Here is a 27,142-nt window from a genome sequence, read left to right as displayed (position 1 = left end):
ATTTTTTTGTTCTCTAATACAATCTCCCTTTTTTAAACAAAAGCAACGAAAACACATCTTAGAATAGTTTTATGTGTGTGTGTTTGTGTGGGTTTATGCATTTCTCTCTCTCTCTCTCTCTCTCTCTCTAGCGTTGTTAGAGGAATTTGAGTGCACCACCTGATTGGGCTATACGGGCAGCGAATGCCACTATTAACACTGAAAGATAGTAATTATCATGTTTTTTTTTTTTTTTTGGGGGGGGGGGTGGATAGAGGGATTTATGGTGGGAGACACTTGTACAATTTCAAGGCAAACTAAATGTGGCCAAGAGGCTCATGCGACTCATGCACCCCTATGCCTCGAACTTGTGACCTCTTGCTTGGGAGGCCATATGCACATGTAGAAGAATATGTTCTCATCACCCCTTATTGAATTTAAACTAGGAAATACCCCATGCCAAAGTTTACTTCTCCATCATGGGTAGTTTCCCAATAGATTGAATTACATTGAGAGCTTTGAGATCCATACGTGGCTTGCATGTTGGATATCCCTTTGTGCCCCCTAATTCATGTTATGTACTCTAAAGTGTTTCCGGTGCTTACGCACCAAAATGTATCCCTTTTGGATGGGTTGAACGATGGATACAATTCTTTAGGTCTTGATAGTACAGTTTATGCTAGCAGAAACATCTTTCCTATTGGTTGTGGGCAAAGTTTTGACGGGTGGGGTCGATAGAGGCGAGTCCCATTGGGGGCGTGCAATGTTTGTAGTGCATGTGAAGGGTCTTGCTGTTGGCATTGTATGCACTATAATATATGCAGTTTTGCTCAATTTTTACATGGCATCCTACTTGTCGAGCCTGTAAACGAACCCTTCTGACGTACAAAAGGAGGTTTCTCTTCAGCTAGCATGAGCACTCACAAAATCTTTCATTGGTTATAACCGGTCTAGATGTCGCTTATTAATGATGCTATGAGGCCCTTCTATGTGCTGCAAGCACTCTAAAATCTCGGAGGGACTCAACTCATAGTTCAAGCTTCGCTTAACGATGGGGTTAGGAGGAAAGGCTACCCATGACCATGGGCGCTCCCTTCGTGGGCTGCCAACGTTGTGACGGTGCGTCGTGGCCACATTGGCACTCTGCAAAGTTTTCAGACTCTGCACCGGTCCAAAACACAAAATGCTAGCCTATGGGCAGCCAGTGTGTAAGCTCCCTTAGGCAAGCCACGAGTTTTTGAATGAGCACAAGATCTTTATCGTGTCAGCAGAATGAAAGAATCCAGCCAAGATAAAGACTGAGAGCGAAGCGAAGTATCATTTGTGCATGATAACAACGAGGAAGGGTGCTGTCAAACAGGTTTGGATATGGCGCCCATCGTGGACTCACAGTTTTGGAACCAGGAGACGGAATCGTCCAGGACAGTAGATGGAGTGGTACACACTCTGCCTTTCGAGCCTCCTCCTCTCGGCTTTCAGCGCAGCAATAGACTCATTCGCAGCCAGCAGCTTCTCCTTCTCCAGGAATATGGATCCTTTCCTGTCACTCCCTCCTTCTCCGATGGGGCATTCTCTCTTGACAGCGTAGTTGCTGTCTCTGGTGGCATCAACTGGTACCCTGTTCCCTCTTTTGCTTGATCTTGTTTGCTTTCTTCTCAGAGAGAGAGAGAGAGAGAGAGAGAGAGAGAGAGAGAGAGAGAGAGAGAGAGAGAGAGAGAGAGAGAGAGAGAGAGAGAGAGAGAGAGAGAGAGAGAGAGAGAGAGAGAGAGAGAGAGAGAGAGAGAGAGAGAGAGAGAGATCTTTTTTAAAGTCACGGTAAAATGGGCTTGATATCTTCACACTGGGTTTATTATTTATGGTAATGCAATGGGTATATTGCCTCTACAAAAATCACAGTTTTAGGTGGCAGTTCAGGGACCGGTATAGGATTTTTGCCAATTGCTTAACTAGAACAGGCAACTAGGGGTGAGCACCCAGTGGGGATAGGGTCGGTGTTGGGGTTAAAAGTGCCAAAATCAACAAGTATTCACCTAGTATTTTTAGGTTGCAGTTCAGGGACCGGTATAGGATTTTTGCCAATTCCTTAACTAGAACAGGCAACTAGGGGTGAGCACCCAGTGGGGATAGGGTCGGTGTTGGGGTTAAAAGTTCCAAAATCAACGAGTATTCACCTAGTATCCTTAGCATGTCAAAGGCCCTTCAACGAGTGAATGTGATGAACTAGTTTTTGAGTGAATGCCATAGGGAGTATACACAAGCCCAACTAGAGTTGAGTCATTTGAGGAGACACCTCCTAGTGCATCGCAAACCGGCAAAAGGTTCCTTGGCCGGCTCTGACAAAGCATATCTTCCTATATGTGTAGCTCAAGAGAGTACAACTGATGGAAAACCCTCACTTTGCCGTCGCCCTTGAGGACATATCAAGCAACCATGCATTTAGTGAGACTGTATATCTTGACTGGCCATATCCTCCTGTAAGTGCATTCGAAGAGAGTAAAAATTCACATTCAATGAAAACAACAAAGAGCTTTAGTAGAAAGCTTCTGGACCCTTTCGTTGTGGGCAAATCTAGTAGCTATGCATTCCAAGAGACCGCTGCTTCGATGGTGCTTCAGCGATGGATTTGATTCGAGTTACCTGATTCTTCACAAGCTGACTGGTTTTTATACAAGTAGATTGGAACCTTGGATGATGGGATTCAAAGGAGCAGTTCATTGATACGGAGCTGGCTGATTTGTTCTAGGTTTGGATGGCTGGCCAACTTGAGTTTCTTTTGGATCGAGTTATTTGTCACAAGTGTGAAGATGTGGCATGGTCCTTGTGGCCATTCTAAGGGCCGCCACTAAAGAGGTGTACCATGTGGCACTTCATATGGATGCTATACGGCTAGCTTTTACATAGTTTGTCGCGTGGATGTTTTTAGCAGAAAAAAGCTATTGCTTTTGGACACGCCAGTTTCAGGGCCCTCTTGTAAAATGTTTAGAAAGAGTGCCAAGGCTTCGCTCGTAGCATACGGCGCCAGTCTTTGGGGCGAATGCATCTAGAAGCGGAACTCTATCGCTTTGTGTCGGCTCTCCTCTTCTTCTCTCTCTATTGAAGCTCAATTATTGCAATCTCTGTTTGTGTGTTGCTATTGGTTTCTCGCTTGGGTGTCCAAGCATGTTACAATGGTATCACAGATCAAACTATTCTTCTTCTACGAAGGATGTGATTTTTTTTTTTTTGCAGCCCACATGGGTTCTAGGAGTGAAGCCGACAGAGAGGACAATGTTTTGCTAATTACCTGTCTCCCGGAAGATAAAGAGAACTCCAATCCCAGAGAGGGAAAACGGAGAGAACCAACAAAGATTTCAAGTGGAGCAATCCTCCTTTTGAGGAATCAAGAGAGGAAAAATGGAAAATTTTCGTCGGAGGATCTCAACAAAAAGGAGTGCAAGCATCAGCTCCAAGTTGATTGTCATAAACTGCTAACGTGTCAAGCCATTGAAGAACGGAGCCAACCTGCAGATCTCGGCCAAGGGGCTTAAACCCTAAGAAGCAAAAGCAGCAGAAGAAAAAGAAGTTTTACCAACTTACAAAGTCTTGCCGAGTGGCCTACTTTTAAAGAAGAGTTCCTACCAACTTTTGGGACCCCGTCCGATGGGACCCATGGGACTTAAAGAATAAATAAAGCAGGATACACACACACACACACACACACACACACACACACACACAGATTTGTGTGGAGTTGATAACGTGGCAGCAACAATACGGATTTTTGGATTTTGTGCTGACAGTGCTGACGTGGTAGCAAAAGTATGGATTTTCGCAATTCGCGCTGACAGTGCTGATGTGCTAGTTGTACGGATTTCCGTAAATCACGCTAGCAGCTTTTGAGCATTTGCTTTTGGACCAGATGCTTTTGAGTTTGAAGGCTTTTCATGTAAACTGCTTTTCATAGGCCAAGGGGCCTTTAAATAAGTGCAAAGGGCTCATTCTCTAGCATGTTCCGCGAGAGGTGCAGAGGATGGAGTATCGACATTATATTGAGTTCAAGTAATATAAAGAAATACCGAAAGGGGTGCCAAGGTTTGGAGCCAGTACTCTTTGGGATGGAATTCCGCCACTCCGTGTCACGTGTGCTCTCTCTTCCAGTTTAGTTGTTATTGAAGTGCTAAAACTTAAAAGCCTGTTCAGTCTGTTCTTTTCTATTGGCACGTGGTGCCCGTTTTGTGACAAGTGGCGTGTGCTTTTCTGAAAGCATACCGGTGCTGTAAAAGATCAGACAAAGCAAACTAGAGGCTATTGGAATTTTATTTAATCTTCGGGTCTTGACCCCGGACTTATTAGCCACTCCCACCCTTACTTCATCGCGCATCGGACGCGCTCCCGTCTTCGTCGCTCATGTCTTACAGGGCATAAGCCAAAAAGATCACTTGCAAGAGAAGGATCCAAGATTTGTTTCGAGCTGCTGTTTTTCTTAGAGGCAGTGCCATGCAGTGGTGGAAGTCTATAGCTACCAAGCCATGGTAGAGTGGGGTACTTGAAATGCTTGCCATGGAAACCCTAGCAGATTATAATTAGAAATTTCTCGACATCTCTCAGTAGGTGTCTCTTCTCGAGGTGATAACCTTGGAGGTGTAGTGTGATTGGTATATCTTATGACTACCATCACCGCTAGAGGAACAATGTTTGTCCAAGAGCTTATGGACCATGGTGTGGCCGTGTCACAAATTGCTGACGTGTCAAGCCATTGAAGAACGGAGCCAACTTGCAGATCCCGACCGAGGGGCCTAAACCCTAAGTGCAAAAGTAGAAGCAACAGAAGAAGTTTTACCAACTTGCAAAGTCTTGCAGAGTGGACTATTTTTAAAAGAGAAGTTCTCGCCAACTTATGGGACGCCGTCCGATGGGGGTCAATTAATCCAAAGACATTAAAATAAAGTGGCTGATGACGTGGCAACAGTACGGATGCTCCGCAGATTGCGTTGACATGCTGACTTGGCAGCATGTACGGATTTCTGCGATTTGCGTTGCTAACGTGGCAATTGTACGGATTTTCGTAAATCACGCTGACAGCTTTTGGACTAGATTGTTTTTAGTTTGAAGGTTTTTCATAGGCCAAGGGCCTTTAAATAAGTGCAGATTAATCTTTGGTACGCTTCAGGGAGAAGGTGCAGAGTGTTGTACGGATTGTCACTTGCGCTCCTCATCCTTTTCTCCCAAGATTTACATCTTCTCCAGATTTACCAGGCATGTTGCATTCTCCTCGACAGCTTCTCCGCATCTGTTGTTGAGGGGGGGTGTTAGATTCTTCATCTCCAGATGCTTTGCACATTGTCTACATGCTCCTCACCACTCACATGCACTGGCCTTTGGTTGTGGGTTGGCCATCTGTACACCTGCGGGACAGGGATCTCATGCACACTTAGGGTTGTTCGCACATTTCCCACTTTAGACCTGTTTTGGTCACATATTCCCCCGTTTATATTGGAGGGTCATATTTTTAGGTCATTGGGCTATATTGAGGATTATTGCCCGACCAATGCTCCTATATATAGGAGGGGCGGCACCCTCATTGTATTGTTTCACACCATGTAGCCATGTGGAGTTATTGGGCTGCCAGCTTTCCACCATCTGTCTCTTGTCATGTCTCTCCTCTCTCTCTCTCTCTCTCTCTCTCTCTCTCTCTCTCTCTCTCTCTCTCTCGTGCCATTGTCTCTTTCTCTCTCTCACCTTCCGTTGCACACTGTGACAAGGTTTAGCTCCTTTAAGACTTCTAGAGGCTAAGGTTCCAAAAATTAATTAAAAAGTCAATCGGCCAAAGGTGGGGAAAATTGGACGGCTATGGGAAGACTAAAAAGTCTTCCCACATCCCGAGGAAGGAGGGGGCGAGCCCTAAAGGTAGGGGAAGAGAGAGACACACATACACACTCCCAAGCTCTCCCTTTACAGAAAGGGTACAATGGATACGTGGCAGGCTCCTAGCCTAGATGCCCCCAAGCTCCCCTCAAATCCTATTGGATGACCATAGAGGTGGACCAATGAGAATTAGGCTAGAGTAAAATTAGTCTAATCAATTTAAAAATGCTTTATAAAAACCAATAGGAATTAAGCCCCTAGAAATCTATTGGACAGTCTACCAAGGGGTCCAATGAGCATTAAGCAACCCAATGGCTTGCTTGATTCCTATTGGCCAGAAGACTAAAAGGTCCAATGAGAGTTTAAATAAATTATTTTAATTAACTAAAGCTCTCACAAAAGGGGAAAGGGGGACACTTGTCACAAGACTATCAACTATGCTTCTTAATTGCCATTGGCTAAGCTTTGCAGGAGCCAATGGGAACCCAGCAAGAGCAAACGGGAAGAGGGATCGACCAAGAAGAGAGAGAGTTGGCATTTTTAGGCTAACTAATTTTGCTACACACACACACAACTCATGTGTTGAGCAAGAACTCCATCTCTTTCTCCAAGCATTGAGAAGTAGAGGCCTACATCAACAACTCTTGGCTATGGAATGCAAATCCAACCAAGAGCCAAGCTTCAACGGCATGCTCATTTCCTTTACCATGCTAATTACTAAGCTAAGCTATGCTATATGTGAGGAGAATACTTCTTTCTCGTAAGATGCATCTTCTTCCTCTTCATCTTTCCTCATTCCCTGCTAGCTCTCACCATCTTTGAAGGTGTGTGAGGTCTTGGGACTGAGGCTAGGTCCACTATGTGTGTTTTTCAAGCATAATTTGGTGCATGAAGCTTCCATCTCCTTTGCACCAATGAGTTTTGCCAAGGAACACAGAGATTGAATTGTACAAAAGTCTCCCTTGATGGGAGAAGCTATAATACAAAGCCTTTTTGGAGGGGGGACTGTAACAAACTTGGACACTCCAAGTCAAGAATCAACCGCGACAGCACCAAATAACCACTTCAAAACAATTCACAGATCACAATAGATTTGCACTGGCCCGGCGGAGTTCCGTGCCTAGAGATATTGGCCCCATAGACTGGCGCCCCTTTCGGTATTTCTTTTTGTATTAATCAATCATCAAAGTACAAGAGAGCGGTTAGGGTTTCACTCTCAGACTCTGCGTCCAGATGCTCTGAGAAGTGAGGCCCTCACCACTAATTTAAAGGTTACAAGGGATGCCCAAAAGCAGAGCCCCAAAAGCTTTTAAAATCAAAAGCATCAGTTCTCTCTCTCTCTTAGAGAGTCTTTTCTCTTTTTTTATAAAAAAACGCAAAAGCAAAATTCGCGTCGCTCATCATTTTCCAAATTTTTTTTTTAAAATAAAAAAAATAATCCGCCTCCGCGATTTCCGGAATTTAGGGTTTTTGGCAAAAATTAGGGTTTGCAGGAATTTTAGGGTTTTTGGCAGAAATTAGGGTTTCTGTTGTCCGCCTTCATCACTTTGTGACATACCCCCCTCTTGAAAGCATTGTAATCGACCGCGATTACGCCTGCAAAACCGACAAAAGCCATAAACCGTCTTAGCAGACACTGACTGTTAGTACCTACGTACTAGGAACGCACACCTAGCACATGTACAAAATCGACAGTCACATCACACGACATCACAGGACATCACCAGACATCACAGGACATCACATGACATTCAACATTCATTCGGATCTTAGACCATGATTTATCGGCAATGTAGCTAGCAATCACATCTAGGTCCAATCGGGACCTCATCGATGTCCGATTGACTAACCCCTATTGCAACCATGTCTATTCGAGATCAATCAGACCAAAATGCTGCAGTCATTTCGGCTATCAGTTCCTGCACTCACAAGAAGTCAAGAACAAATCAGTATCATAATCAGGAATTCCATTTCATAAAGTCATCCAGCAGAATACTGTCAGCTCTCAATATCCCTGAAGCTCAAAGAGACATCAGTGACTTTAGTATCAAAATCGAGGCATCTGTTGACAAAGGAGTGGAGTAACTCCCCTCTTGTGCATCCCACTGCACCAGATCTTCGGCCAAGCTGAATTCTGGGTTCCATTTGGAGTAGACTATGCTAAACCAAAAGCATCGAGGTAAAGTTTCACAATCTGAGGAGTATCTGCTAGGTCCTCCTCCTCCATCCACTTCGCATCAAGTGCAGGATAATTCTTGAACTTAACCAAGAACCGCCTTCGGACTTTACCTTAGTCTTCGTATCCTTATGTGCCAAAATCTGTTTAGGAACAAGGATCTCCTCGTTTTCTTCCACTTCGGGTTGCTCATCAGGCTCCCCATCATCAGGCACATCACCTTTAAAAGGTTTCAAGAGATTCACATGAAATGCATTGTGAATCCTCCAAGTATCTGGCAGTTTCAGTCGGAAGGAGACTTCATTTATCTTTTCAGTAATCTGGAAAGGGCCGTAGTATCGCATACTAAGCTTTGGAAAAAGCCTCTCCTTTCCCTTGTTCTTTCGTAGGCGTGCCTTCTCAAAACGTAAGAGCACCCAATCATCCTCCTTCAATTTCATGTCGCGATGATGGCGATCCGCTGCCTTTTTCTGTCGTTCTTGAGACTTCTGCAAAGTCTCGTGAGCCTTGGCAAAAGCCGTATTCAGATCTCGCGTATATTCATCCGCTTCAAAGATCTTATCTTTCGTGCTCAGGAAGGGTGGAACCTTTGCAGCACCTTCAACAATCTCAAATGGCGCCTTCCCTGTCGACGAGTGCATCGTGTTATTGTAGGCAAATTCCACCAAAGGTAAATATCTTTCCCATTGAGTCTTCTGATCTGAGATATAAGACTTCAATAAATCTAGAACCACTGAATTGGCAATCTCGGATTGCCCATCAGTCTGCGGGTGGAACGATGACGAGAACTGCAACCGCGTGCCAATGTTCTCCCAAATTGCCTTCCAAAACAAACTCGTAAATCTGGGGTCTCTGTCGGAGACAATTGTCTAAGGCATGCCATGTAATCTGAAAATCTGGGCCACAAACAGTCTCGCTAAGTGATCCGGCTTGACTGTTTTCTTCACTGGAATGAAATGAGCCTGTTTGCTAAATCTGTCAATAACAGTCCAGATACCATCATGACCACTCTGTGTTCTCGGGAGATCAAAAATGAAATCCATCGCTATACTTTCCCAGGGGCGGGTGGGTATGGGTAAAGGCTGTAACAATCCCTGTGCTTTATGCCTGTTAAACTTGACCTTCTGGCATACCAAGCAACTGCGCACAAACACTTCCACATCTTTCTTGAGTCTCGGCCAAAAGAAATATCTCTCTACCCCTTTCATGGTGGTAGCAATGCCGCGGTGACCCGTAAAAGGTGGACAATGGCATTCAGTCATAACCTTTTCCCTCAACGGTTGTGTAACGCACAACATAGTCTTTTTCATCAAGTAGCCTTCCCGAAGGGAGTATCCAGCTACTATCTCCCCATCCCGTATCCGTGTGAAAATATCTGCAAAATCTGTATCTGCGGCATACTGATCGACCATATCCTCGAAGCTCCTATGATGTATCGCGGAAATAGCCAGAACCAACGGTTTGCGAGACAAAGCATCTGCCACCACATTCTTCTGTCCCTGCACATGGACAATCTGGAAGTGGAATTGTGACAAGATGTTCGCCCACTGCAGCTGTTTTTCCGAAAGCTGCTTCTGTGACAAGAAGTAGCGCAAACTCTGATGGTCTGTAAAGACAGTAAAATCCGCTCCGAGTAGGTAATGCCGCCACTGAGTAAGAGCATGGATAACCGCCAAAAGCTCTTTCTCATAGATCTGTGTTGTCATCTCCGGCCTAGAGAACAAACGGCTCTCGTAAGCTATGACATGGCCTTCTTGCATCAAGACCGCACCCAGACTACGACCACAAGCATCACAAAATACTTCAAATGACTTCTGCAAGTCCGGCAAAGTCAAAATAGGTCCCGTAGTCAATTTCTCTTTCAACGTCTGAAAGGCAGTCACCTCTGGGGGTCCCCACGAAAAAGGTACTCCTTTCTGTGTCAAGATATGCAAAGGGGAAGCAACCTCTGCAAACTTTCGTATGAACCGCCTGTAGTACGAACACAGTCCCAAGAAGCTTTTAACTTCATGGACATTCTTCAAGTCGGGCCAATTACGGATAGTCTCTATCTTGGCCGGATCCATTTGCACTCCTGCGGCTGACACAATGTGTCCCAAAAAGTGTATCTCTGGTAGGAAAAATTCACTTTTCTTTGCATTAATCACTAACTTGTGATCTCGTAATGCCTGAAAGACCTGAAGCAGATGATCTCTGTGTTCTGCCTCATTCTTGGAGAAAACAATGATGTCGTCAAAGAAAGTGCCAACAAATAGCCTGTACTCTCGAAAAATCCTATCCATCATCCGGTTAAATGTCGCAGGAGCATTGGTTAAGCCAAAAGGCATCACCAAAAACTCAAATAACCCAAAAGTCGTCCGAAAAGCTGTCTTGTAGACGTCTCCCGGTGCTATTCTGATCTGATGATATCCACTCTTCAAGTCAATCCTGCTAAAGCATGAAGATCCCTGTAACCTGTCGAGTATATCATCGATCCTAGGAATCGGAAATCTGTTCTTGATGGTGATTTTGTTGAGAGCTCTATAATCGATGCACATTCTCCAAGATCCGTCTTTCTTCAAAACCAACAATATTGGAGAGCAATACGGTGAAGTACTAGGCTGGACAAGACCCTTTTCCAAGAGGTCTTTCACTTGGTTCATAATCTCTTCATTCTGTGCTCGGCTCACACGGTAGGGTGGCCGGTTCGGTGGTGTACTACCAGGTATCAGATCAATGGTATGATCTTCAGGACGAGCAGGTGGTAACTCTCCTGGCAGGCCTTCTAAGAAGCAATCGGCGTGAGAGTGTAGAAAATCTTGGCGTTCTTTATCAAGTTTAGACATATTTGTCCTATCATCATCACTCAACTCTTTCATAAAGATCGAGTAAACAAACAGACTGGATTTCATTAATTTTGAAATGGCCGAAGCCGATATAATAGGGACAGACTCGCCCTTCAGTTTAATATCAAGTACAATTGTTCTGCCCTTTTCTGTAGTCAAAGTCGCTTTTCTCGCCCGTTAATCGACCACGGCGTTGTTCTTGTGGTACCAGGGAATCCCTAAGAGAACATCACAACCCTCCAAAGGCATTATGAAGAAGTCCTCATGCCCCAAATACCCCTGACAATGCAACCGAAGTTTGCCAATGACAGGTGTAATGGCTACGTCCCTGCCGGGTGCCGCTAGAACTGCCTCTGCAAGTGGTCCCATCCGATCGGGAGTCATCTCGAGCCGCGCCGCCAATTCCGGTGAAATGAAGTTGGCCTTGGCTCCTCCATCAAAGAAAATCAGGGCCTCTTGATCTTTCACTTTGTCCCAAGCTCGGCAAAGTTCTGTACTCTCATCCATGGTGTCGGGATCAGTACCCACACAATCTGGAACCAGTCCTGTTTTCATCTTGCCTTTTTGTACACGGTCCTTAGCTGCTCTCGAACTCTCAGGCCTTTCGTCGTCCTTGTCATTCTGTTCTTTCTGTGCCTTTTTAGGGCACTTCGCGGAGATATGTCCAGTTTCCCCGCATCCAAAGCACTTCCCCTCCCTGATGTAGCGAGTCCGCTCCTGAGGAGCAAGTCTGGGTCGTGCATCCTTTTTCTTTGGGTTGCTCTTTCTTTTTCTACTTTCATTCCCAGAAGTCTGTCCGGTTCGTTGTGTCGTGACCTCATCTGTGGGGTAGGTTAGACTGCCAGAGTGAATTGCAAAGCCCCGCTTCGCATGACTCATCAACTCTTGAATAGAAGCTGACTTCTGTTCCAAGCAGTGGTCCCGGATCTCTGTAGGTAGACCCAATGTAAACCGCTGAATCTGTTCTCTGAACGAGATCTTCTTGAATGAAGAGGCAGGTAGAAAAGAGTTCCAAAATCTTTCACAGTAAGAATTCACTGTATCGCTCTTGGTCATCCGGAGATGGTTCCAAGCAGCTCGTATATCTCGCTCAAACTCTTGAGTCAACCAAGAAGAAATAAAAAGCCTCTTGAATTTCAGCCATGTAATTGGCACAGTCTTGCTTAATAGAAGCGTGGACCACCAAGTGCGAGCATTCCCCTTAAAATAAGAGGCAACTCTCCGAATCTTGGAGTGCTCTGAATAGCGTCCTCCCACGAAAGCGATGTCAAACTGCTGTATAAAAGACAAAGCCTTTGAAGCATCGGAGTATCCCGAAAAAGTATCAAACTTAAGTGCTTGGCCACCTTCCTTAAACTCTCGGACTTTCTTGCTTTTATCTTCGAGAAAGTCATATTGGTTGGCTTTGTAAAAATTCCTCTTGTTTGCATAAAAGTTTCCGTTGTCAAAGTCTAAACTGTCCGTAGACGAGTCCTCTGTAGAAGTGTCACTCACTGGACGAGACCTAGATTTCCTTGCCTTTTTCTTGCCCTTTCCGAAGCGTTGTTTCTTGCTTCGCTTTTTGCTTTTCCTGTCTTCTTCGCTCGAGTGTGAAGAGCTAGAAGAACTGTCAGAAGAAGAAGAAGAATTGGGTAGGCCTTCAAACTTGACGCGCTTCTTCAGTTTCTTTGCTTTGTCGAATGTCGACTGGCGACCCAAATATCCCGGGAAGTCAGTACCTTTGTTCTGCTTTTTGCCGTGCTTTTTGCCTTTCTTTTGCACGTCGAAAAGCTGAGCAATCCGTGCATCAACGACGTTCTCCAGTTCCTTCTCCGTATATTTCTTGGAGGCAGAAGGTTTCTTGAGAGCGGGTTTCGGGAGTGGTGTTGTGGTTCTCTGCCACTCCCTCTGTACCTCTTCCAAAGAGGTCTGGTTCATATATTTTGCCATCTTCGGGTCCTTGGCAAAATAGAGCATCATCTTTGTTGCATCGCCAATCAATTGACGACGCTCCATCTCTCTTTGCTCCGCCTGAGTAGGTCGAGGCGGGCCATACTCTCTGTCTGAATCTTCGTTGTGATCCCAGCCCGCATCTCTAGATGCAGAGGGAGTCGACTGATCATTGCCTGAAGCCATAGGTGCCGCGGAAAAAAATTCGGGGATCGGATTTCCCGTAGAAGAGAAATCGGCCGGGCTCTGATACCACTGTAACAAACTTGGACACTCCAAGTCAAGAATCAACCGCGACAGCACCAAATAACCACTTCAAAACAATTCACAGATCACAATAGATTTGCACTGGCCCGGCGGAGTTCCGTGCCTAGAGATATTGGCCCCAAAGACTGGCGCCCCTTTCGGTATTTCTTTTTGTATTAATCAATCATCAAAGTACAAGAGAGCGGTTAGGGTTTCACTCTCAGACTCTGCGTCCAGATGCTCTGAGAAGTGAGGCCCTCACCACTAATTTAAAGGTTACAAAAGATGCCCAAAAGCAGAGCCCCAAAAGCTTTTAAAATCAAAAGCATCAGTTCTCTCTCTCTCTTAGAGAGTCTTTTCTCTTTTTTTATAAAAAAAAGCAAAAGCAAAATTCGCGTCGCTCATCATTTTCCAATTTTTTTTTTTTAAAAAAAAAAAATAATCCGCCTCCGCGATTTCCGGAATTTAGGGTTTTTGGCAAAAATTAGGGTTTGCAGGAATTTTAGGGTTTCTGGCAGAAATTAGGGTTTCTGCTGTCCGCCACGTCATCACTTTGTGACAGGGACCGGCTCCATGTAAATCCGGTCCTTAACTATTATTGTTCTATTTCTCTCTCTTTTCAAGTATTGTCGATGCGAAACTAGCTAGGTGTAATTGCTATGTTGCTTTCTCCAACTAAGTACTTTCTCTATGCTCATTAGGAACTTGTTCTTAATGAAATGCTCACTATGTTATCATTTTCCGCTACATACAAGTTACTAGTGCATTAAATGTTACATGCGAAGGACAATTCAGCAATTCAGCCGGCACGTTATGCGCCAAGAGGTGCGAGCATGAAGAGGCAGCAGCCAACGTGGAAATGCAGCCTATGTTTCAGAATTCAGCAGCGTTTCCAGAAATTCAGCCGACGCTTGGGAAAGGGTGTAATCCTCTGGGAAGGGGTGCCACAAAAGTGGAGGGGTGCCCTTTCGCGAAGATGTGCCCTAGTGTCCTTTCACATGAAGAGGTGCGAGCGCAAAGGTTTAATTCAGCCAACGATTCAGCAATTCGTCGATTTCAATCCGGCACTTGTGCACAACGGCATGTCACTTTGGGGAAGGGCGAGGGGTACTACCCGAGAAAAGGGCGCGTGAAGAGGCACCAACAAATGGGTTCTCAAAATGCATTGGGTACGTAGCCGACACACATCTGTGTTTTGTTCTTTATTTATAGAATTGGAACAGAAAAATTCATGTTACCTTATACGTGTATGCGTGTGTGTATACCACCTTTCTTTTGCTTTCATGCAACTCCGGGAAGGGGGTAGAGGGTAGCGGCGAGGGTGAGAGGCTCACAACCTTCGGGTCCTGGGAATTTTTTTTGCTCTGATACCACTGTAAGGATTCTAGTTGCTAATCCTTCATTAATTACTTAAACTCATGATTAAGACTTAAGAAACTTGAACTGAACGACTCAGAAGACGTTGTGTTTGATTCATTGAAACTGAGTACAATGGGCTACTTTTATAGGAGACGAAGAGTCACAAATAAAAAGTCACGTCTCATGGTGAAGAGACGCGACTTTAGATGTAAAGACACATCCTTTCGGCGAAGAGTTGCAACCATTGGGCGAAGAGTCTCAACCGTAGAGCGAAGGGGTGTGACGAGTTGTCGAAGGAGTGTGGCTTTTGGCGAAGAGGCACGTCTCTTGAGCAAAGGGTCGTGACCATCCAAGCGTAGGGGTTCTCCTTGGCATGGCACTCTGCGTATCTGCAACTAGGAGTAGATGTAATACCGTAACATAGTCACAGTCGTGACAAGCTGAGCCATTGCTTTCACCAGTAGACTTCCTCTTGATTTCTTCATTCAGGGTGGAGCCACGAACACCATCAAAGATTAAAGCAGGATTGTTGCTAAGTGAAATAACCAAAGATTCCCAGCTATTAGGCAAAGTCATCAACAAGAAAATAGACTTCAATTTATCATTAAAGTTTGATAGACTTGAATCGTGCCACTGACTCAAAATCCTGGTGAAAGTATTCAGATGCTCAAATGTTGGCTTAGACTCATCCAACTCTATGTTCACAAGTTTATGCATAAGATTCACTTGATTCACAAGAGTTGTATTTTCATAAGTGTCCTTTAGCTTATTCCATATAGCATAAGATGTATCAAGACACTTAATGTGTAACAGACTTGGACACTCCAAGTCAAGAATCAACCGCGATAGCACCAAATAACCACTTCAAATAATTCACTGATCACAATAGATTTGCATTGGCCCGGCGGAGTTCCGTGCCTAGAGATATTGGCCCCATAGACTGGCGCCCCTTTCGGTATTTCTTTTTGTATTAATCAGTTCAAAGTACAAGAGGGTTTCACTCTTAGACTCTACGTCCAGATGCTCTGAGAAGTGAGGCCCTCACCACTAATTTAAAGGTTACAAGGGATGCCCAAAAGCAGAGCCCCAAAAGCTTTAAAAGCAAAAGCAGATTCTCTCTCTCTCTCTCAATGAGAGTAAAAAAATAAAGCAATTCAACTCTCTCTCTCTCTCTCTCATCCAATTCTTCACGTAGCCAAAAAGCCAGCAAATTGCATCGCTTAGCTTTTTTTCAGCCCCGTGATTCGCGCCGCAAATCCGTACCTTCTGCCATGTGGCATTTCCCCGCCAGAATTTAGGGTTTCCAGCCAGCAGTTAGGGTTAGGGTTTCCAAAAATTAGGGTTTTTGTAAAATTAGGGTTTGCAGGATTTTTAGGGTTTCTGGCAGAAATTAGGGTTTCTGTTGTTGGTAGCCACATCACCACTTTGTGACATACCCCCCTCTTGAAAGCATTGTAATCGACCGCGATTACGCCTGCAAAACCGACAAAAGCCATAAACCGTCTTAGCAGACACTGATTGTTAGTACCTACGTACTAGGAACACACATCTAGCACATGTACCAAATCGACAGTCACATCACACGACATCACAGGACGAGACCAAACATCACAAGACATCGCATGACATTCGACATTCATTCGGATCTTAGAGCATGATTTATCGGCAATGTAGCTAGCAATCACATCTAGTTCCAATCGGAACCTCATCGATGTCCGATTGACTAACCCCTATTGCAACCATGTCTATTTGAGATCAATCAGACCAAAATGTTGCAGTCATTTCGTCTATCAGTTCTTGCACTTAAAAGAAGTCAAGAACAAATCAGTATCATAATCAGGAATTCCATTTCATAAAGTCATCCAGCAGAATATTGTCAGCTCTCAGTATCCCTGATGCTCAAAGAGACATCAGTGACTTTGGTATCAAAATCAAGGCATCTATTGACAAAGAAGCGGAGTAACTCCCCTTTTGTGCATCCCACTGCACCAGATCTTCGGCCAAGCTGAATTTCCGTGTTCCGTTTGGAGTAGATATGCTAAATTGAAACATCGAGGTAAAGATGCACAATCTGAGGAGTATCTGCTAGGTCCTCCTCCTCCATCCACTTCGCATCAAATGTAGGAAAGTTCTTGAACTTAACCAAGAACCGCCTTCGGACTTTACCTTAGTCTTCGTATCCTTATGTGCCAAAATCTGTTCAGGAACAAGGATCTCCTCGTTTTCTTCCACTTCAGGTTGCTCATCAGGCTCCCCATCATCAGGCACATCACCCTTAAAAGGTTTCAAGAGACTCACATGGAATGCATTGTGAATCCTCCAAGTATCTGGCAGTTTCAATCGGAAGGAGACATCATTTATCTTTTCAGTTATCTGGAAAGGTCCGTAGTATCGCACACTAAGCTTTGGAAAAAGCCTCTCCTTTCCCTTTTTCTTTTGTAGGCGTGCTTTCTCAAAACGTAAGAGCACCCAATCATCCTCCCTCAATTTCAAGTCGCGACGATGGTGATCCGTTGCCTTTTTCTGTCGTTCTTGAGACTCCTGCAAAGTCTCGCGAACCTTGGCAAAAGCCGTATCCAAATCTCGCGAATATTCATCCGCTTCAAATATCTAATCTTTCGTGCTCAGGAAGGATGGAACCTTCGCAGCACTTTCAACAATCTCAAATGGCGTCTTCCCCGTCGAAGAGTGTATCGTGTTATTGTAGGCAAATTCCACCAAAGGTAAGTTCTTTTCCCATTGAGTCTTTTGATCCGAGATACAAGACTTCAATAAATCTAAAACGACTGAATTGGCAATCTCAGATTGCCCGTCAGTCTGCAAGTGGGACGATGACGAGAACTGCAACCGCGTGCCAATGTTCTCCCAAATTGCCTTCCAAAACAAACTCATAAATCTGGGGTCTCTGTCTGAGACAATCGTCTCAGACGTGCCATGTAATCAGAAAATCATCGTGATCATCTGTGTTCTCGAGAGATCAAAAATGAAATCCATTTTAATACTTTCCCAGGGGCGGGTGGGTATGGGTAAAGGCTGTAACAATCCCTGTGCCTTATGCCTGTCAAACTTGACCTTCTGGCATACTGCGCACAACTTTTCCACATCCCTTTTGAGTCTCGGCCAAAAGAAGTATCTCTCTATCTCTCTACCCCCTTTACGGTGGTAGCAATGCCGCGGTGACCCGTAAAAGGTGTCCGGACAGTGGCATTCAGCTATAACCTTTTCTCTCAACGGCTGTGTAACGCACAACGTAGTCTTTCTCATCAAGTAGCCTTCCCGAAGGGAGTATCCAGCTACTGTCTCCCCATCCCGTATCTGTGTGAAAATATCTGCAAAATTTGTATCTGTGGCTTAATGATCAACCATATCGAAGCTCCTATGATGTATCGCGGAAATAGCCAGAATGAACGGCTTCCGAGACAAAGCATCTGCCACCACATTCTTGTCCCTGAACATGGACAATCTGGAAGTGAAACTGTGACAAGATGTTCACCCACCGCATTTGCTTTTCCGAAAGCTGCTTCTGTGACAAGAAGTAGCGCAAACTTTGATGGTGTGTAAAGACAATAAAATCCGCTTCGAGTAGGTAATGCCGCCACTGAGTAAGAGCATGGATAATCACCAAAAGCTCTTTCTCATAAATCTGTGCTGTCATCTCCGGCCTAGAGAACAATCGGCTCTCGTAAGCAATGACATGGCCTTCTTGCATCAAGAACGCACCCAGACTACGACCACAAGCATCACAAAATACTTCAAATGACTTCTGCAAGTCCGACAAAGTCAAATCTGGTCCTGTAGTCAATTTCTCTTTCAATGTCTGAAAGGCAGTCACCTCTGTGGATCCGCACGAGAAAAGGGACTCCTTTCTGTATCAAGATATGGAAAGGGGAAGCAACCTTTGCAAACTTTCGAATGAACCGTCTGTAGTACGAACACAGTCCCAAGAAGCTTTCAACTTCATGGACATTCTTCATATCGGGCCAATCACGGATAGCGTCTATCTTGGCCGGAGCCATTTGCACTCTTGCTGCTGAGAGACAGTGTCCCAAAAAAGTTTATCTCTGAAGCAAATGATCTCTGTGTTTTGCCTCATTCTTGGAGATAACAATGATATCATCAAAGAAAGTGCCAACAAATAGCCTGTACTCTCGAAAAATCCTGTCCATCATCCGGTTAAATGTCGCAGGAGCATTGGTTAAGCCAAAAGGCATCACCAAAAACTCAAATAACCCAAAAGTAGTCCGAAAGGCTGTCTTGTAGACGTCTTCCGGCGCGATTCGGATCTGATGATATCCACTCTTCAGGTCAATCCTGCACAAGCACGAGGATCCGTGTAACCTGTTGAGTATATCATCGATCCTAGGAATCGGAAATCTGTTCTTGATGGTGATTTTGTTGAGAGCTCTATAATCGATGCACATTCTCCAAGATCCGTCTTTCTTCAAATTCAACAACAGTGGAGAGCAATACGGTGAAGTACTATGCTGGACAAGACCCTTTTCCAAGAGGTCTTTCACTGGGTTCATAATCTTTTCATTCTGTACTCGGCTCACACGGTAAGGTGGCCGGTTCGGTGGTGTGCTTCCAGGTATCAGATCAATGGTATGATCTTCAGGCCCTCTAGAAAGCAATTGGCATGAGTGTGGAGAAAAATCTTGGCGTTCTTTTGTTCAGGTCAAAACATATTCAACCTTTATCCATGTTCAGGTCTCTCCCATAAGAATGAGTAAAGAAAAACTGAAGTTCATCAAGTACAATCTCTGAGCCCTTCATTTGTCAAAGTCGCTTTCTCGGCCCGGTAGTCAACCACGGTGTAGTTCTTGTGGTACCAAGGGATCCTAAGTAGAACGTCACTCGCGTGCCCTGAACACCCCTGTCATTGCAAACGAAGCTTGCCAATGCTCGGGGTAATGGCAACATCCCGTCCGGGTGCCAGTCAAACTACCTCCGTCTGTGGTGTCAGTGAAACCGGCCTATTCAATCCAAAAAGGGCGGTAGACTTTACTTCAAACCTTGATTTAGCTTTCACCCATTATTAGTCGTCTATTATACCTGCGCTATAGTGACACAAGAGAGGGTAATGGGATACAGATGCTAGAATGCACCTGTATGAGAAGACCGACACCAGATTGGCCCCTAACTTAGGCGCCCCTTTCGGTATTTCTTTATTGTTTAAAAGAGGGAATAAACGCTGTGGTTCTTTCCAAGCTGCCCCGCACAACCTTGGCTGAATTTTGACTGTTCTGGCCTGATTTCGGCAGCATAACTGTACTAGAACCCTTCACAGTCAGTATTCCCACGCATTGACTGACTTTCCCGACGCATACGGGCACTTTGCAAAACCTGGCGAGAATCTGCAGCACGCTGAATTCTCTGTCTTCAGCCCTGAAAATGCGCCAGATCGCCTGTACAGCGGTCCCCTTGCGTCCCCGAACCTCCTGGGGGTATTAGGGTCCGTTTAGGGCCAAAACCCTAAACCTGCAAAAATACACAGCAGGCTGTAATTCACGGTTTTGGGCTCCGTTTCGCGTGCCGGTCGCAACCGTAGCAAGTCCTCGAGCTCCCGCACCTGTAGGGTTACTTGCCCTTTGAATCGGACGAGATTTCTGGCGTGAAATCTCTCCGAATTCACCTGTACCTGCGGGGGGATTAGCCGCTAGCTAATCCAATACCCTGTACAAGAGGCTCTTGCCTCGGCAATCGCGCATGAATCCACACAACTGTACATTGGTCAAATGAAGAGCCCACTAGTGGGGCATAACATACTGCCAAAGGGGATAGAGAGGGCAGTGCGTAGCGTGCAGGGCATCACTCCTGGCACCGCACTGTGCATAAGAGAGAAAGCAAGCACTCCATAGCTCTTAACCTGTGACAAATTCGGAAAATCAGCCTCCTCTCTCATTTTAGGCGCCCCCTCTCTGGCCAGGAGTAGCAGAATGCTCACAGAGTGCCACATGGCACATTTTCCGATTTTGGGCATTCCCGGCTAAAAATATCTCAACTGGTGCGTCAGTTGACTTTGCAGCAGAGCAAGAAAATGTTCCCTTTGTCATTCCAGAGGTAATGACGTCAACACATTTTCAGGTCCCAAAATAGCAGTTCCCTAAATTTTAGGAGATGCTACCATTGTATCTTTCTAGGTCATCCGACCCTCTTTGTACACTGCGGCCACATCCAGAACTGAAATGTAGCCTCTGTAGCAAAGGATTCCACTTTGGCTAGTCAATGACCCCACTTGGCTAACCATAGTCCTTGTCCAACCTTAGTGCTCTCTTGCCCTCAGGCCTGGACTCCCTCTGGACAGTTCCACACTAGCTATGCAATGCAGGGCAGTTAGATTTCCCGAGGGGTGTTTCCAAAAAGTGAAAGTAAATAGATAATAAGAAAGAAATCAACAAAAAGGATAGATAGTAGTCACACGCTGGTGACAATCAGTGTGTCGGACATAATTCCAAATTGAGCCGCCAATTCCAAGTGAAAAGAAGCTGGCCTTGGCTCCTTCAGAAGAGCTTCCTGATCCTTCACTTTGCCCCCAAAAGCGGCAAAGTTTGTACTTTCATTCATTAGATTCGGTGCAGATCCCACGCCATGTGGTACCAGTTCTGCTTTTCTATCTGCCTTTTCTGCCACGTTCCTCAGCTGCTCTCGAACTCTCAGGCCTGTCATCTTCTTTATCATTCTGTTCTTTTTGTGTCTTTTTAGGGCACTTCGCGGAGATATGTCCCTGTTCCCCGCATCCAAAGCACTTCCCCTCTCCGATGAAGCGAGCTCTCTCCTCAGGAGTAAGCTTGGGTCGTGCATCCTTTTTCTCTGGGTTGCTCTTTTTCTTTCTACTTTCATTCCCAAAAGTCTGTTCGGCTCGTTGTGTCATGGCCTCATCTGTGGGGTAGGTCAGATTGCCAGAGTGAATGGCAAAGCGCCGCTTCGCATGACTCATCAACTCTTGAATAGAAGTTGACTTCTGTTCCAAGCAGTGATCTCGGATCTCTGTAGGTAGACCCAAGGTGAACCGCTCAATCTGTTCTCTGAACGAGATCTTCTTGAATGAAGAGGCTGGTAGAAAAGAGCTCCAGAATCTTTCACAGTAAGCATTGATTGTATTTTTCCTGGTCATCCGAAGATGGTTCCAAGCAGCTCGTATATCTCGTTCATATTCTTGCGTCAACCAAGAAGAAATAAAAAGCTTTTTAAATTTCAGCCATTTAACTGGCGCAGTCTTGTTTAAAAGAAGCGTGGACCACCAAGTACGAGCATTCCCCTTAAGGTAAGAGGTAGCTCTTCGAATCTTGGAGTGCTCTGAATAGCGTTCTCCCACGAAAGCAATGTCAAACTGCTGTATAAAAGACAGAGCCTTCAAAGCATCTGAATATCCTGAAAAAGTATCAAACTTGATCGAGTGGCCACCTTGCTTAAACTCTCGAACTTTCTTGCTTTTATCTTCGAGAAAGTCATACTGGTTGGCTTTGTAAAAATTCTTCTTGTTTGCATAGAAGTTTCCATCATCAGAATCTGAGCTATTTGTAGACGAGTCCTCAGTAGAACTGTCATAATAATCAATATCTAATTCTCCTAAATGATTTTCTCATGTTAAACTGATCATTTAATATGGGGAAGTGCCAGGGGAGAAAAAGCTAGAATATTGGTTAAGTTGGCAGACCGGCCACAGTAGGGATCCAAAGGAGGGAAAATAGGTATCCAAAGGGGGGGCCATCTGCAAAAGAGCCATGTGTAACAATGGGCTAAAAAGACCCTAAGGTTCAGCCCATTAAGACTTCCAAAATGCTAAGGTTCCAAAATTCAAAGGTTGTGTCCAAAGGTCAACCTTAACACTAGGTTGGTAACCTAACAGAACATAAAAGTGTCCTTTCAGGGTTTTGAAAAAAACCTCCAAAACCATAGTAGATCTACTCATTTTGTAAAATCCCTTCATGAGGTTATAGTTCAAGGCCTACTACACATGGAAAAAATAAGAAACTTGTAAAATTTCTCATCTTTTGGTCACACCAAGCCTCCAAAGTTGATGGACCAGTACATTTTCATCAAAACAGTCATTTCTTATGTTTTGTTGCATAAAAATAAGATTAGGGATTTTTGTAGGACTTGAGATAAATTCCCTAGTTAACTTCAATGGGTTGGTGATCAGAACTTATGATTGCTTCTCACTCACTATTTTTTGTTTTGCCAAAAGAAATAGGTACAAAAAAGTTGAATTTTTACCATTTTGCAAACCTATCATCAAAGTTTCTATAGCCACGCTCAGTACAAATAATATATGCATGTTTTCTTAGTTCCCTATTGTTCTTTAGGTTCATAAGGATCCATGGAGCATGTCAAAAGAATAATACATCTCTTACCAAGGGGAATCTTGGGGACAAAGATGAAGTGCTAAATACAGCAAACATGAAAAAATTGGGTTCAACATTATGAGTTGTAGAATCCCATAGAAACTATTCAATATCTAGCCAAATTTGATCCTTATGACTGGATATGGTTACTACCTACAAAATGCATGTAGTTATCACAAGAAACTAACAATATTGAAAAAGCTATACTTGATATACTAGAATGTTTCTTTTTCTTCTATAATTGAAAAAATCAACCATCGTTGTCTACTATGCAAAATACGGTATTAGGTGCCCCAAAACTCAAGGAATATTAGCTTGATGTTACAATATGCACCATAGAAAATCAAAACTGCATTTGGATATCATGAAAGCTACCAAAAAAATCATAAAAGAGCTAAAATAGGATAAAAAACAGGATTTGACAATTTTTGTAATTTGGTCATAACTTACAACTTTAACATTTATTTCTCCCTAGAAGCATCAGGACATGTTGAGGACTATTAAAGATAGTTCTCTAGCATTATAGACCTCACAAACATGAATTTTAGAGTGGTATAGTTGCAAAAGTTGAAAAAAGCCAAAAACAGGACCCGTTTTGTCACACAGTTTAGGTTGTGAAATGTTGTGCAAGGATAAGGTTAAAGATGGAATTGATATTCCAAAAAAACGTTGAGTTTTTTTCAGCTCATGAGACAACTTTCTAGATAGATAGCACCTCAAAATCCATTTTGAAACTCGACATAATTCAAGGAAAATGGTCACTTAACAGGACATAAGAGTGTCCCAGGACATAAAAGTGTCCCATTACCAACCTAGTGTTAAGGGAATTGGATGCTTTGTGTGTGTACAAAAAAGTCTTTGCAATCCCTACTTGGGAGGGGGCGAACCTTGCATGTAGGGGATGAGAGAGAAAGCCACACACACACACACAAGCTCCCTTTACACAAAGGGAATGGGGGACACATGTCAGCTCCCTAGCCCAGATGCCCACAAGGTGTACCCAATTCCTATTGGATGGCCTTGGAGGTGGACCAATGAGAATTAGGCTAGAGTAAATCTAGTTTAATTAATTTAAGAACACTTAATAAAAGAACCAATGAGAATTAAGTCCTCTAGAAGACTATTGGACAATCTCCCAAGGGGTCCAATGAGCATTCAGCAGCCCAATGGCTTGCCTGATTCCTATTGGCTAGGAGGCAAAGGGGTCCAATGAGAGTTTAGTTGAATTATTAAATTACCTAAAGCTCTCACAAAAGGGGAAAGGGGGACACATGTCAGAAGGCTATCACTTATGCTGCTTAATAGTCATTGGCTTGACCTGGGGAGGTCCAATGAGGGTAGAGCAAGAGCAAATAGCAGGAGGGCTCGCCCAAGAGAGAGAGGGGGCTGATTTTTGGAAGGCATTATCACACACACTCTCACACAGTCTATGTGGGAAGTAAAGAAGACTATCTCTTCCCAAGCTTTAATGGAGAGCTCATCACCTACTCCAAGCTTGTGAGATAGAAGCCTACATCGACACACTCTTGGCATGTGGATGCAAATCCAACCAAGAGCCAAGCTTCAATGCATGCTCATCTTCTCTACCATGCTAATTACTAAGCTAAGCTATGCTAATATGAGTGAGTATGTGAGGAGATGTAGATCTTTCTCGTAAGATACTCCTTCTTCCTCTCAATCTACTCTCATACCCTGCTAGCTTTCACCATCTTCGAAGGTGTGTGAGGTCTTGGGTCTGAGACCAGGGATAATTGATGTTGTGTTTGCTAAGTGTTTTGCTTAGTGCATGAAGCTTTCATCTTCATTGCACTAGCTAGTCTTGAAGGAACACAAAGAATTGTATTGTACAATGTCTCTCTTGATGGGAGAAACCATAATACAAAGCCTTTTGGAGGGGGGACCGGCTCCATGTAAATCCGGTCCTCAATTGTTGTCAATAGCTTAATTTCTCTCTCTTTTGAAAGTATTGTTCATGCTATCTAACTAGGTGTTATGCTTTTTGTTGCTCTCTCCACCCAAGCACTCTTGTAATTCTCATTAGGAATCTATTCTAATGAAATGTCCACTATGTTCATGCTAATTTCCGCTACACACAAGTTTTTAGGCCATTAAATGTTACAAGAACTGTCAGGCTGTGGGCGAGATTTAGCATTCTTTGCCTTTTTCTTGCCCTTTCCGAAGCTTTGTTTCTTGCTTCGCTTTTTACCTTTTCTGTCTTCTTCGCTCGAATCTGAAGAGCTAGAAGAATTGTCAAAAGAAGAACTGGGTACTCCTTCAAATCGAACACGCTTCTTCTATTTCTTTGCCTTGTCAAATGTCGATTGACGACCCAAATATCCTGGGAAGTCAGTGCTTTTCTTCTGCTTTTTGCCGTGATTTTTGGCTTTCTTTTGCGCGTCAAAAAGCTGAGCAATCCGTGCATCCACCACCTTTTGTAATTCCTTCTTTGAGTACTGTTTGTGATCAGAAGGTTTCTTGAGAGCGGGTTTCAGGGGTGGTGTAGTGGTTTTCTGCCACTGTGCATGCACTTCCTGAAAAGAAGTCTCGCTCATATATTTTGCCAATTTCGTATCCTTCGCAAAACTGAGCATCATCTTTGGTGCATCGCCGATCAATTGACGACGCTTCATCTCTCTTTGCTCCGCCTGGGTAGGTCGAGGCGGGCCATACTCTGTCTAAATCTTCGTTGTGTTCCTTGCCCGCATCTCCATATGCAGAGGGAGTCGGCTGATCCTTGCATGAAGCCATAGGTGCCTGCCAAAAAAAAATTGGGGATCGGATTTCCCGTAGAAGAGAAATCGGCCGTGCTCTAATACCACTGTAACAAACTTGGACACTCCAAGTCAAGATTCAACCGCGACAGCACGAAATAACCACTTCAAACAATTCACAGATCGCAATAGATTTGCACTGGCTCGGTGGAGTTCCGTGCCTAGAGATATTGGCCCCAAAGACTGGCGCCCCTTTCGGTATTTCTTTTTGTATTAATCAGTTCAAAGTACAAGAGAGTGGTTCGGATTTCACTCTCAGACTCTGCGTCCAGATGCTCTGAGAAGTGAGGCCCTCACCACTAATTTAAATGTTACAAGGGATGCCCGAAAGCAGAGCCCCAAAAGCTTTAAAAGCAAAAGCAGATTCTCTCTCTCTCTCAATGAGAGTAAAAAAATAAAGCAATTCAACTCTCTCTCTCTCTCTCTCTCATCCAATTCTTCACGTAGCCAAAAAGCCAGCAAATTGCGTCGCTCAGCTTTTTTTCAGCTCCGTGATTCGCGCCGCAAAACCCGAAAACCCGTACCTGCTGCCACGTGGCATTTCCCTGCCAGAATTTAGGTTTCCAGCCAGCAGGTAGGTTTAGGGTTTCCAAAAATTAGGGTTTCTGTCAAATTAGGGTTTTTAGCAGAAATTAGGGTTTGCAGGATTTTTAGGGTTTCTGGTGTTTCTGCTGTCGGTAGCCACGTCATCACTTTGTGACATAATGTCTGTAAGTACATCAGACACAACCATTTTAATGTATGCAATGGCCTTCTTATTGAGTCTAACCCAATCCTCATCTGGCATGATCACAGGCTTAGTTTCCAAGAGCGCAGCATTGCAATCCTTGAGAAACAAAATGCCTTCCATTATGTCCTTCCACAGATCAAAGCCAGTGCCATCAAACCTCTTGATTTCAAGAAGGGATTTAATGTTACTGCTATTGGAAGCATTAGCGGTCATAATTTAACAATGCACTAAAGACATAAATGCTGTGGTTTTTGACAACAAATAACCAGTTGAATAGTCAGCCAAGAACAATCAAATTTCTGAGCAAGATAGAGAGGAAGGATCACCACCACTGTGTTCAAAACATGTACAGTAATGAAAGTGATAATTTTCAGCAGAGAAACTGAAAATTCAGTGTACAACACACATACATTGCCATCTAGTGGCTCGCACTTCAACAATATCACCAAAAAGGCATTTGCGACAGTCCCAGATCTGCAAATGATCTCTAGATCAATTGCAACATGAATATTCAGCAATATGATAACTCGATGAGAGTTGCCCGACGCACGTACTGCATACATAAGATTGCGTATTGAAATCTGATACACAAAACAATAATAAATCTCTGCAATTTCTCCACAATCTCACACGTGGGAGGTAAAACCACAATTTACTATACAAAATTTTGCTTCAGCAATGTCTCCAAAGTGTATTACACGCATCAATTTTGCCAAAATTCAAAAATTTCAACAAAACCCCCAAATTTCTTTGCCGAATTTGCGCTAATTGCATCAATAACTGATCCCTTAAGCAAATTATGAGCAATTTCTGCAAAATAATCCCCAAATTTTTCGGGTTCAATTGTGCACGAATGTCAATGAAATTGACTTAGCCGAGTGCAATTTCACTTGTACATGAAAACCCCCAAAAATCTGTGAAGCGTTTATGCACAGAAC

General features: G+C 44.1%; 1 protein-coding gene across 1 annotated transcript in view; it reads left to right on the top strand.

Moving 5' to 3' along the window:
• Positions 1–1,234: 1,234 nt before the first annotated feature.
• Positions 1,235–27,142, top strand: part of LOC147429114 (TRIGALACTOSYLDIACYLGLYCEROL-like protein) — a 66,278-nt gene continuing 40,370 nt past the window's right edge. The window contains exon 1 of the mRNA XM_086495499.1: positions 1,235–1,592. Within this exon, the coding sequence (XP_086351625.1) occupies positions 1,348–1,592 (245 nt within the window). The 5' untranslated portion in view covers positions 1,235–1,347. The remainder of the gene's footprint in view (positions 1,593–27,142) is intronic.

The sequence above is a fragment of the Adiantum capillus-veneris genome, chromosome 22 (assembly GCF_014529385.1).
Source record: "Adiantum capillus-veneris isolate H3 chromosome 22, ASM1452938v2, whole genome shotgun sequence".
NCBI classification, from domain to species: domain Eukaryota; kingdom Viridiplantae; phylum Streptophyta; class Polypodiopsida; order Polypodiales; family Pteridaceae; genus Adiantum; species Adiantum capillus-veneris.
Note: the sequence above shows the minus strand (reverse complement) of the source record. Positions and strands in the feature narration are given on the sequence as shown.